The sequence below is a fragment of the Euwallacea similis genome, chromosome 3 (assembly GCF_039881205.1).
Source record: "Euwallacea similis isolate ESF13 chromosome 3, ESF131.1, whole genome shotgun sequence".
Lineage (NCBI taxonomy): Eukaryota > Metazoa > Arthropoda > Insecta > Coleoptera > Curculionidae > Euwallacea > Euwallacea similis.
Window position 1 is genome coordinate 3061203 of NC_089611.1, and position 13600 is coordinate 3074802.

At 36.3% G+C, this 13600-nt stretch overlaps 2 protein-coding genes across 8 annotated transcripts in view; one reads left to right on the forward strand and one right to left on the reverse strand.

The window, feature by feature from the left end:
* LOC136420134 (pyroglutamyl-peptidase 1) overlaps positions 1–13600 on the reverse strand; it is a 63613-nt gene that overhangs the window by 10117 nt on the left and 39896 nt on the right. The window lies entirely within an intron of this gene.
* Positions 99–9734, forward strand: Su(var)2-10 (E3 SUMO-protein ligase Su(var)2-10). Of its 6 annotated transcripts, none has more exons than XM_066406122.1 (9): positions 99–357; positions 510–679; positions 4656–4821; positions 5026–5206; positions 5258–5511; positions 5571–5811; positions 5897–6307; positions 6814–6975; positions 7108–7365. In XM_066406122.1, the coding sequence occupies exons 1-9, from the start codon at positions 331–333 to the stop codon at positions 7158–7160; spliced, it is 1665 nt and encodes a 554-aa protein (XP_066262219.1). In that variant the 5' UTR covers positions 99–330; the 3' UTR covers positions 7161–7365. The 6 variants fall into 6 exon arrangements, with proteins under 6 accessions (XP_066262219.1, XP_066262213.1, XP_066262217.1 ...); XM_066406116.1 differs by lacking the exon at positions 7108–7365 and adding an exon at positions 7827–9734 and having other exon boundaries at positions 102–357; XM_066406120.1 differs by lacking the exons at positions 99–357; positions 510–679; positions 7108–7365 and adding exons at positions 3253–3437; positions 3548–3644; positions 7827–9734 and having other exon boundaries at positions 4644–4821.

A 13600-nucleotide genomic window follows, 5' to 3' on the forward strand; every position in this document is an offset into this window, starting at 1 on the left:
ATCATTTATCAAAAAAAGATAAAACCTGATTATTTTCAACTAAAAATTTTTTACCCATTATCAAATTATTACGTCATTCTTCTAAAGTCAAAATTAATTTTTTTTTGGCATCACAAAATCAAAATAGGAAAACTTCTTTAATTTTCTCCTTTATTAATGTTTTGTCAATAGTTTGGTGAATGTTCGCTGCTCTGAAATAACTCTTCGACCCATCATTTACAACTTTAGTTTGAAAAACTTCGTATTTTTTTTCGTGTTTTTTGGCGGGATTTCCTTCAAATGCAATTTCCCTAATTTGTGTGTAGTCGATAGTAGCTAGAGCCCCGGGAAATGTCTGAAAACACTGAGGATTTACGGGTAAATATCTAATTCAAGCAACCAAACATCATTCAATCGTCAAAAACCTCGACCCCAACCTTGGCCTTACCTCTTCAATTAAACCCAAAAATTCACTAAAATAACGTTCTATAAATCAGCATAAGTTGCTAGCATTAAATTGGTGCTTCTAGACTATGCTGTTGAGTTTCCGAGTGTCTGAGTTGCAAATGCTATTGGGTTACGCTGGACGTAACAAGTCAGGCCGTAAAACTGAACTGCAGACCCGTGCTGTGGAGCTACTGCGAGTCAGGTCACATCCAATTCATCAGAAAATTAGGGAATTGTATAAGACAATCCAATCGTAAGTATATTAAGGATATTTAACAGGTTTGACAAGTTCATTTGGTTTATCTGAGAACACAAATAGATAATAATCTTTAATTGAAACAAATAATTACAAGTAATTGCTGTTCAAACAGAACAACAAGAGTAACATTACTTAAACACTTATAGTATTCGGAAAATATTCATTAAAACTAAATTACTATATTAACAAGGAACTGATATAGCTTCTTCTCAAAAGTGCCTCATTCAGAACCAATTTATTCTGGAAGGTTTTTGTAATTGATCACAGTGGTGTTTATTTAACCTGTCTACCAAATTTACTCATACAGCATGTATTCAGTAGCCTATGTCATCTGCATAGTTAATTCTTTCACAACTTTGAAAATCATCGGTTGTGAGGAGGTTATTGTGAAGATAAGCAGCCCAAAAATATTGCCCTGAGGTACACCAGGTGAGATGTAACATTTACAATTTGAGTTTCATTTGTTGAGTAGGATATAATCCAGAAATAGGTAATTCCTTCCCTTTATTCCTATTTATTTAATTTTTTAAGAATAATTCTGTATTTGAAACTATCAATTATCTTGAGCAGATCAAGAAAAAAGCTGTAAACATCTCTCTTTGCTCTAAAGCCAATACTGGAAACTCAATAAAGTTGTGCAAGGCAGTATCTGCTGAATTTCCTTTCTTGAAAAGTGTTGAAAATTATTAAGATTCGTATGTAGAGAAGATTTAAATAAATTTTTTCACTTTTTAGCCAATTGGCTAAGCAATGTTTGTAGTCTCAGATAAAATCCAGCAGGACTATTACTTTTGATTCTGTTGTCGCTGTAGACTTAGACCGGCCTTTTTCAGAAACATTTGCCTCCTTTTCTCTTCTAGATTGCTCTTACTTACGGCTTTACTACCAAAAATGCAATTTTCTGGCCTCAAATGTAACCAAGTAGAGCTATCGCTTTTCGCCCTGTTATCGCTACAGACCTAGAGCAGCCTCTTTCTGTCCGACTATTTCCTTCATTATTCCAAGAAAAGAAAGTGTTTCAGCTCATCCCTCTTATTTATTAATTGTTTTAGAACCTGATTTCATTCATCAACTCTGTTAGAGCCATGCAGCAAGGAGGGAGAGAAATACGTTACATTTGCGCTGATTTTGTTTGTCTCACTTTAAGGCATATTTGTGCGTATCCTCTTTCTATGATTCCATTACATAGCAAGCGAATCAAGTCAAATCTAAAAGTGGGGTTATACAACTGACAAATTTATGTTGTTATTGTTTTTAAATTAAAGTAAACATTTCAAATTTCCTTTAATTTAAACCCAGTTTATGAAGGTTCAAGTTAAATAAATTCCCGCCAATAAACTCAAAACGTCATTCATGGATTGTCCCGAATATTGCTCACTAGAAACATCTGTTTGACAATGTATTAAAATTAATCGGTGTTATCCCTTTAACTTTAGGTACAAATCGAGCTGGACGGTCTCCTTTGAACGTAACCGCGAAAGCTACTATTGTAAGCAAATTTCTGTATCAACATAAAATTGATCCAAAACTGTCCCTTGATGCAGCTGAAAGTACAGCAATGAGGGGGACAGCATTGCTGTATATTGTAAAAACGACGACAAAAAGTCAGTCGAGTCTTGTTCAGTCGTTAAGCAACAATCAGAAATGCCATTTGTAGATTTGTGAACGGTCTTATTTCTGATAACAGTGCTAAGTGTAGACAAACTATTAAGGGTTGTGAATATTGATGATGACTTATCAAGCATCAAGAGATGTACATTTAGAAAATTATTGGAAGGGTTAAAGGATAATATAGAATTGACGTGTTGTAGATCCTGTTGCAGGTAAGGGAGTGTCTATTCTACTCTTTTTTGCTTAATAGGTTATACAAGATGATTCAGGTGGCTCGTGCGTTAGAGAATTTTCAAGAACTAAAAAAATCAAATAAACAATGTGTAGTCGAGGTTAGTAGGTGAAGTTTTCTTTTTTACTTCTACAAAATTTTCTAGCGCCCGGACTACATAAAACAACCTGTATACTATATTATTCTGTGCAAAGGATTCTTCCTAATAATTTATTTTATTAACAACAATTAATTACAAAATTCGTTTAATCTTTCTATCTCTGTCCTCTCCTTCGCGCTCTATCTCAATTTTACTTTTTCTGTGCTCGTGCTATCGTCAATTTTCCTGCCTTCGGTTAGTGGATTGATGTATTTTGTCCTTGTTTGGCATGCTAATATCGAGAAAGAGAGGCAATTTCCTTACTTAGCTGCCTGATGGGAATCAGCATTACAGCGACGTTGCCGGTTGGGGTGAAATTAACGAAATATTAGAAATATTTTCTGAAATGAATGACGATCGATGGTGAGATCGTTCTAAAAGAAGGGCAGGTAACTGATGTGCACTGTTTTCTTAATTTCCGATTTATTAAAATTTTGTGGCCATTCGTTACCCTGAAGTTTGGCTTTGTGATGTCGTTGTTTCATAGCAAATACAGGAAATTAAAATTCTTCCCAATTTTTCTTCTCCTAAATAGAAAAAATAACTTTAAATAACTCGACTCTCAGTCGTATTCATGTCAAATACTGAATCTTCTGAAATTATTATTGTCAACGTGACACCTCTGTTGAAATCGCGATTTTGCTTCTAAAATGGCCGCAACATTTTCTTTAAAGTAACTGGAATTTCTATTAGTTTCTACGGTGTTAACACAAAAAAAGTCCACAAAAGGGTTCTCCCGTTGAAATGGCGTTGAGGGACATATTATTCAGGTAATTTGACTCATACATTCCACGTCGTTCCAATATACCGAAGTCGGTTTCAACTGCATAGTGCAAAGCCAGCACTCTGATAAATCCTATTGTAAACGTTTCCTTTATAGCAATTTTAAATGTTCTAATAAATTCACAACTCAATTTCCGATGTGTCGTGGGATAAGTGTGCTCACATATTAGGGGATCTGGAAATATGTATTACAGGTACCATTTGCCATTAGTTTCAATAAAGTGGTTGAAATAGGGTGCCTGTTGCATGTGGTTCTAATGTGGTTGGCTGTGACCAAATTCCTGCTTTAGTTGTGGCTTTTAGTAGTAAAAAACCTTTTTTAATATATAGCACCTCAAAATGGGATGGTTTATTTTAGAGTACTAATACCTCTTCCCTGTAACACTTGAGGATTCGTTACAGGGAATAATTCTTGTTATTTGTTGCGAGTTGTATATACAGAGTGATTCAGACTATGGGATCAAACTTCTAGGGACATCCACTGCAACAATATAAGACAGTTGAATTTGAATGAATCTTTAAGTACTTTTTGCCAAATGTTTATCTTATTCAAGACTGATAATAGAAATTTTTAACTGTTAGTTTGACACATTTACTCGTTCATTTTGCAAATTTTGTAAAGTAATTAATCTTTATAAAGAACTACAATAATCAAGAACTGACAAATATACATTTGGCATATGAAACAACAAATTGCAATGCAAAATGTGCTGCATGACACTAGTGTTCTCTTTAAAGCATTTGGATTTTAATTATTTGTAAATTTTGTTTTTTCCCATTGTGTTGAATACATTACAAAAGAAGAATACATACTGGGGTGTCTTCTTTAGGTCTGTTAAAGATTGCCATCTCTGAAACAGTGAGAGCTACAAAACAAATAAAACAAAATCTCCAAAATGGCAAATTTTTTCCCATTTATCTGCTTTTGTAACTTACAATTTCAAAGATAGCAATAGTGGGCACATCTAAGTAAAAAAACCTGTATAGTTAAACAATACAGGCCTTTCTGTAATATATATATACACAAATGCAAAAAGTCACTTCACCAGCATTGAAACAATTTAATGCACCTTTAACCTTCCAAATCTTAACTTTAGTTTGATTCCTGCCTGATTTAACCAGACTTAAACCAAGAACAATCAAATGAACTCTGTCAGCAATTGATTTCACTAACCTGTTGGTACCTTCATTAGCAATTTTTCCAGACAAGCACCCACATTATCGTCAGTGCCTCCGTCCAATTCCCCTGTGACTGCAGATCAACAAGCCGCAGCTGCTCAAGCTGTTTCAGCAATGCCACAGCAACAAGGCAACATTGTCCGTAGCACTGCTGCAGTACATCCATACAGTGTTGATACCAGAGGAATGGCTGTGAGTATTTTGCATTTTATTTTAGAAATTTAGTTACCAGTGAAGGGGTAAACCAAGTTGTAAGCAAAGTAAAAAATAGGACCTGAACAAACAATATTGAACTCTTGACTCTTTGAAGGGTGGTTATATTCGTTTCTTTTTATTGTTTAATACCGAAAACTATAAAAATTGAAGTGATTTTTCAACCGGATTATATGTCTATAGACCAGACAAGCTGCAGCAGCCGCCCAAGCAGCTGCCGCAATGTACAGTCAACAGAGCATAGGCCAAAGTATGTATTATCAACCTCAATACGCATCTACCAAGCAATCGCCGGTCATGTCCAGCAACTTTCCAGTGCATCCTGATGTTCGTTTCAAGAGGTTGCCATTTTATGATATCCTTGGTGAGTGTTAAAATCTCTTACCAAATTTTTGGTGCATTCTCAGAATTTTAGCTGATCTTATAAAACCCTCCACTCTGGTGCCGTCTACCACTCAAAGGATGCAGGAGCAACCGTTTTATTTCCACCTGACGCCGCAACAAGCCACAGACATTGCCAGTTCTCGGGATATTAGACCTGGGGTGAAGTGTGATTACATCAAGCAAGTGCAGCTTAGATTTTGCCTACTAGAAACGACCTGTGAACAAGAGGATTGTTTTCCACCACAGGTTATTGTTAAAGTCAATAACAAGCTGTGTCCGTTGCCTGTAAGATTCTGTTAGGGATATTTTCAAGGATTTTTGTCACGGTTTGTGTTGTTGCCTAGAACCCAATTCCAACGAATAAGCCCGGAGTGGAGCCAAAACGCCCTCCAAGGCCAGTAAACATAACACAGATGGTGAAACTGAGTCCGACTGTCGCCAATCAGATCACCGTCTCATGGGCAGCCGATTATGGGCGCGGCTATGCCATGGCTGTAGCTCTCGTTCATAAACTAACTTCATCTGACTTGCTCCAGCGATTGCATAAGAAGGGGGCCAAACATTCCGATCATACACGGGCTTTAAGTAAGTTCAGGAATTGAACAAACCATTTTTTAAGTCCAAGAGAATTGACTTTTTGACAAATTTAAAAAAAAATTCGTTTTCACAGTCAAAGAAAAATTGAGCGACGATGGCGACTGTGAAATAGCCACCACCAGTCTGCGCGTCTCTCTCATGTGCCCCTTGGGCAAAATGCGAATGACCACGCCATGCAGGCCTCAAAGTTGCGGACATTTGCAGTGCTTCGACGCGTCTCTCTTCTTACAAATGAACGAGCGCAAGCCGACTTGGAACTGTCCGGTCTGTGATAAGTCTGCCCTGTATGATAATCTGGTGATCGACGGCTATTTTCAAGATGTATTAATCTCAACGAATTTACCCTCGGATTGTAATGAGATTCAACTGTTGAAGGATGGCAGTTGGAGTGCGCAAAATGAAAAAAAGGCGTTTAAAATGGAGAAGACATCTATGAGCAGTGTGTCTATCGATGATGCTATAGAAATTATTGAGGATAACATTGGTATGTTGTCCAACTTAAAGTAATACTTTCTAGGACAATGGAGTTGCTAGGCTTAAAAACTACCAGGGGGTAAAAAATTTAACTTTTTACTGTCAATGTATTTGATTATCTAAATTGAAGAGTGTCTTAGGATATTTGCCAAATATCTTTAAAAACCTCTTCTCAACCACCATTGAATCAGGCATAATTATAGGTGATAATACAATTCAAAGATTAAACGAACTTTGAGGTGACAAATGATTACCCTTTATATATACCATTCACTACTTCCCATTTTTAAACTACCCATTTTAGAAAAGAGCTCATTTAATTTAGATTAGGCTTCATTTCAGGCAAGTTGGTTTAATCTTTGAATTATTAGATATGCATTGACTCCATTGTTAAGAAAGTTTCGCTAAATGGTAAATGCGCTATTTTCGTCTTACAACAGACAAATATAGCACAGGCCCTAAACATGCTGCAATTTAAAATGTCCTTATGTTAACAATTTACATACTTTTCTTCAGAAATCGTCTCTTCAAATTCGACAGCCACCTCCTCCACTGACAAACCCAAAGAACCGGAAAAAAAAGAAGTTGTGGACTTAACCATCTCAGACTCTGACGATGATGAACCGCTGGCAAAGCGTAGGCCTCCTCCCAAACCCGATTCAACTATCAAATTCAATGGTAAGTCTTATAATGCCAATGCTCTTATAGGGTCTTTTCAAGTTTCAACCATTCAACCAAACATACTAATGATCAGGGTTATGAGGGTGGAAATGCACCCGAGGGGTTAATGTTTGCGAATTCTGATTTTAGTGCAAAAGTTGCAAATACTGCTGACGAGAATCCCGGAGACCAAATTAACTTAGTAAATGAACCTAAGACTGAAGAAAATGGGTAGTTGCACAGGCTGGGTCTAAGGGGTATTTTGCCAGATCCAGGAGACATTTATTTGGGGCTTCCGATTACAGCTTTGAGCCTGAATAGAAAAGAACTCGCGTTTAAATCTCCTCAGTGAGATATATATGGCATTGTTCCTCGGTTTCTGTGCATTTTTTCGGCTGGCCGCATTATTGTTTTTATTTATTTCTCGTTTTAATGTTTCTTTAAAATGAGTAAATAATAAAATCAATTTTTGAATTTACAATCTATTTGTAATTTTCAGCAAGATTTATAGGTTATAAGTTAATTTATTACACTTGACAACTTGTGACTTCAATTCCTGTTTTCTAAATTATAAGGTTTCACGATTGAAAAGAGTCTTTTATTTCGAAGTTTCAAAGGGCCGCCGAAAACGAAAAATATCGGTACGTGAACTAAACAACAGTAGGAAAGGGAACTGGACATCTCAGATATAAGGCAGCTACGTTGTCAAAGTGCGCCGAAAGCCTGAATTGTTGAAACTGGAAAAAGTTGTCATTTAAAAAATCTTCAAAAATTGCTTCTTTCTTCCTTCAGACGTCACTTTCTCAAACCCATTCTCCTAGTTTTTAACTGTTTTAAGAGCTGAAACTACGCAGGCGGTTTCTTTTCAGAAAACAGCAATATTTCCTCCTCGAGCAGCACTCAACCCAGATCCACAACAACCCCGGGTCCGTCCTCTGTGTCAAGTTCCGGGTACCCCGTCAGCCCCGGAGTAATCACCCTAGACAGCCCGTCGCCTCCACGATCGCCCCAAGTGACTCCGCAACCTCCTTCTTGTATGTTAGCCGGGCAAACTGGACTAAACAACGGCAGCAATGGACAGCAAAGTTACAGTATGGGATCAGCTTCGGCTAGTATGCCCTTTATAGATATGGAGAATGAGGCGTCTAGTATTAACTACTCTCAGCAAGGGGGTTTCTAAAGCAATAGAGGGATATAGTGAAATTGGTAGTTCCTGAAACTGATAAAATGAAATGTTGTGTGGAAGATGGACCGTTAAATGAGGTTTTATTTATTTTTTTATTCGTAAGGGGATGGTTTTACCATTCGTCAAGGTAGATTGGTGGAGATCCTATGTAATTGAGCCTTTTAAAAATTGTACAATTTTTCTTTAACTGGGTTCAAACTGGGAGCAATGCCAGTAATCCTGCGTTTAGTACTTGTTTTTGTTTGATTGTTTGACTCGGTTCGTTGACTATTCAGATTAAAATTCGTTCGTTTAAGAATTTTGATTTTTTTAAATTGTTCTAAGAGTTTTTTAAAGTCGAGGCAAACCCAAAATCTGGCAATGCTGCGCTCGGTATCTGTTTTTCAAGGTTTCGCTGACTGATTGGAGCAGGAAATCTGAGGTTTACGATTTTAAAAAATATTTCCAGAAGATAAATCGTTAAGTTACAGATGTCGTTCTATTAGTATTTTGGGAAGTTTCCAAAGAAATGGCAATACCGCATTTTTCATAAGTTACTTAAAATATTTAACAAATTTTCGTCACTTCAAGTCCGTCATCCTGCCTCGCTGATAGTATTTGATTTTAAAGATGAACGTAAAACTTCAGATACCGATCGGATAATGGGGTCGCCTGGTAAGCAATGCTGCATCTAACAAAATTACGAAACTTAATTTCTTTGTATTATGAGGAACTCTGGTACCTTCAAAGGATTTTTATAAGCGTATTATCATTCTGAGATCACGGTAATGCCGCGTTTGTTTTTAAAGATAGACGTCAAACTACGACTATTTGGTAAACAACGTTGCCGATTCTGTATAACTGAAAGGTTCATTTATCAGCCGGAACCTCATGAAAAGTATTATAATATCTGACAGTTTCCAGAGGTTTGAAACCCGAGATCCACTCTTCATTAAATTTTTGTTGAAGAAGTGTTGGTTATTTAATAATAGTAACGTTGCGTTCAGCAACACTAAAGACTTGAAATTTACGGGTTCCTTGAAACTGGCTAAATAATTTGTCGTTTCGCACAAAGCATAAAAAATCGCGCCGGAATCAGTCACATTATTGATCATTTATACCACTCCTCATCTTACGTAATATTTTCTGTACTCGAATGTTATAATTATTTTTGATACTTCCTACTTCTCAAAGGTAGTCGCGTAATGTGAAGATTACTTTAGAGCGACCCTTGCGGTAAATTGTCAACTCTTATTTATGTTTATTTTTATCGATTAATTTTTAGTTGAAAAGGCCATTTTGACATTTGAATCGGTGAGAAAGGTTTTCGTTCTTAGTAAATAGGCAAATAAATTATAATTCTTTTGATAGACCTAAGTACATGCGAATAGCTTTTGTAAATTGTTTGTACGAGTCTCACTCACATTGAGAGAGTCTAGTTAAGTTAAAAGTTTTAAATTAAGTTTCTAGTGTAAAGTATTAGCTTAAGCGAGTGTGTTTTCATGCCAAAGGAGGACAAAATGTAACTCATTACGGAGTAATCTAGAGAAACCTTTGTTACATCTGCAGTCAAGTAAAAACGTGTAAATATTATAGATAAATAAATATGCAGTTTTTTCTAAAGAATATTTGATTTTATTTCAGAATATATTTAGTTTTTGTTTCACTCATCATCATTTGTCCTGCTAATTGCAAATTCTCTCACCTCTTTTTTCATCTCATTTATTTTCATCTTCTTGAAACAGTCCGGATGTAATCTCTATTGCGTATGATGGTTCTAGTCTTGTGTTTCGGTAGCATCTTTGAGAAAGAAAATTCGGGATTTAGCGCTTTTCTAGATGTACAGCGGTTGCTTTGGCGCCAGGAAAAGTGTCTGATTTCCTTGCTGGAGTTTGGGAGGCGTTTGAGGCCAGACCTCTAGCCTGTAGATTTTGAGAATCTCCTGCAGAGGCAAGCATAATTATTACTCAAAACTTTGATTGTCATTCATAACTGACATTTTGACTCTTTAAATAATGAAAAAAATTCCTGGTTCTCTATGCATTATGTTCAACGTTCCAAACTCCAAAATAAACCTAACCCATTTTCAAATTAACTTAATCATTTCCTCAGTAGCGAGTCTCCTCTTCTCCAGCTGGTGGATCATAGCAGACATAGACGTCTTCAGGGTACTAAAACAGCATAAACTCTATTGTATCTCAACAGTGATAGGCACCATAGCCTTTTTCTTCATTAACATTGTGCCTGCCCATTTCTTCTATGACAGCTTCACCCATCAACAACGATGTTTTGCCCCTGCAGTGGCAAGAGTCTACCTGTTATTCTGGTTGATGGTCAGCTTCGGATGTCTGATCGGTGCTTTCTACATATTGGTCAACGAATTTATATCGAAGTCTGAAAGGATGCAGTGGCCTGGATATAGGATCTGCTTGCAAAACGTTTTTATCTTTATATCAAGTATGTTGTTGAGGTTTGCAAGAAAACATGATCTTTTTATTGAGGGTGCCCAAAATATCATTAAATTATTATATTTAATGTGTTATTCTTTGTATTTTGCTCCGTGCTAATTTTATCAGTATCCCGCTAAGACATCAGAGTATGAATATCAAGGACCATAGAAGAAACCAATATTTGGGGCTTGCAACTGCCACGTAAAAAGGGTTGGATTTAGATATGAATTTTTGGCGTCTCAAGAAGTAATTTCAGAATATAAAATTAGCGTTTTTTGGTATTTTTTTCACATACATCAGAATATATAGCAGATATTGAATTTATTCCATTTGGTTCTTTCACCTTGTATATAGTTAGTTAAAGCTTTAGTACTGCTAATAATTTTTAGGGAGCGCTCAATATTGATATTGCAGTTTTCTATAGTAAGTTCCGAGTGATGAATTGTCGTCATACATGATCAGATGGCAGCACGTACTTTAATAGCACATATCGAACTTATTGTTTATTATAATGAGTTTGATTGAGTTGTATTTAATAAAACTTTCTTTTGAATTCATCTACATTTGGCTTGGCATTAGTAGAAGTCGAAAAGGCATTCCAAAGGAAAAATCGTATTTGAGGGGAACCTATTGAACTGCATTGTAATGGAAATAATGAAGGGTAGATGAGATGATATTGTTAATTATTATTTACATCTCTAGTGGCTCTTGTTATTATTAATTAAATCAAGAGTTTACGAGAGTCTCTCCATGCAGCAATATCTAATCTTCATTGCAATATTGATACGAGATTATCGCTGGTTTAATAAGATCTACTCTAAACCCAAAGCCGCGTTCTAAACCCTTCCACGGTCATAAAAGCAAAAAAATGTGTCGCATTGCGGGTAATTCCTTATTTGTTTGGGTACTAAAAGCTTTCGCTGATAAAGATCAGAAAAAACTGGTGACTAGCGAGACAAACGAGAACCGATCGTTTAATTTTATGATGATATAATTTACATTCTTGTTCCCCCCCAGACAAAAAGCGACCAAACGAAACGAATCCGACCGAACTGCGTCCAATTAAAACGGCATAATTTACCAGAAATTCAGGGACGAAGTCGTTATTGTTCTTTTTTTGTTTAATTTTAAGTATAATATTACGCTTTCGCCTTGTAAGGTAAGGTATCCGGCGCAGTGTTACACGGCTGCATTCGCACAAAAGAAACCGGCAAATAACCGATATGTTGTATTACGACCGGGGATACAGCTCTGGAGGAGATGAAAAGGCCTTTTTAAAGTCACTGCTCGCCGAGCGAGATGAAAGCGAATCCGTCGGAACAACGGTCGGCCCGGCGGTTGTTCCAGTGGCCGCCCGAACAAACGACGAACGCGACGTTGCCGGATCGGGCGCCGTTACCATCCGTGTGTCCTAGAAGACCAGTTGTAATGAGATTGAAATAATAATTACGTTATGCATGGGTTCGGTTAGCAGAGCAGAACGGTGCATGTACTTTCTGGGCTTTGGCGTTTTAAACGGCCGTTAGTTGTTTTTTTTTTAATATCAAAAATATTTTTGAAATAAATATACATGAAATTTAAATCTCTCAACTCAAACAATAATCAGTAGCGTGACCACCTCTTTCGGACATAAGAATCTATAAATTCTGCTATTTGATAAACCGAATGAGTAGATTTCTATTGCGCAAATGGGCTGTAGCTCTGAAACAGTGACAGCAGGGCTGCGCGGTGCTTGACAGCTCTGGCATCTCATTCAATTGTCCTTAACCAACCCAAAAAAAACCAACCAACAATGCATTAACAATAATAATAATTAATTCACATAAAGGGGTCTCTGGTAGAAACGAACGACCTTTGAAATAAAGGCGAGGCCCCATCGCTTCGTGTTAACTTTGTCCATTAAGTTTAATTTTATGCGTATCTATACCTTAATTTTATAAGAATGGCATATTTATTTATAAGCAGGTACATGCACGCCCCTTATTGGTTTACCGCGAGCACGAAACACTTTTCACAATCACGCAAATCTCCTCGCCTTTTTTGTCATGAATCTGGCAACATAATGTTCTTTAAGCACTAATAAAAATATGACTTATTTCACAGTACACACTCAGTATTTATTAGGAGTATTTAGGGGCAATAAAAGGATTAAAGATCAATATGTTTAAACTCTAATCTTCACACTCCCATAATACCAGCCTTATCTAAATCGTAATGGTTTTTCCTGTTAATAAATTTAGCCTTTGACGGCTCTGCTTATCAATCTTCCATAAATCGAGGGTGATATAAATTGTCTAAAAGCTTTAGATTTTTAAAACAACAGGTGCTTGGATTTGTTGATTATTAAACCGTTCATTTATGTATTGATCGAAGTTACAATAATAACAATTATTACCACACCTCATGTGTGTTAATACTCCATTCATTAGTCGCACTTGTTTATAGTTTATTGTAGAGACAAATTTCCAGAAGTGCGGATAAACCAATGTTAATTTTAAAACATAAAAAGTTATTATTATTGTGAAATAAAATAGCGATAAAGTTGGCAAGATTTAATGGTTTCACGAGATAGCGCGAAATTACAGTAACTTTACTGCTGGGCGGAAATAAAGGAATTTGGCAATTTTCCTGCTTTTTTCAATTTATTGCTGGAAACACCTACCTTCGAGCTGGCATCTGAATAAAATATCCGAAGGGATTTTTCACAGGGAAGAAGGGGGAGTACAAAACATAAAAATTCCGTATATTTATCTTTCTTTGCTTAATGAGTAAGCGAATATTTTTGGAGGAGTCAAAAAGGATATCCTATAAACATTTATTATACTGGGCGTTTAAAAAATTTAAAAGGCGAATCTGCGGATGATTTTAAAGAAAAAAGTTCATTGAAACATGGCTCTCTTCGCTTCCTGTCTAAAATACAGGTTAATAATTTTATTTAAATTTTTCCTAATAAGTCCGTTGTAGCATAAATATTTTTTATGAAAATCGGGGAGCGTAAAATAGGTGTAGAGATGCACCTTTTACGGAG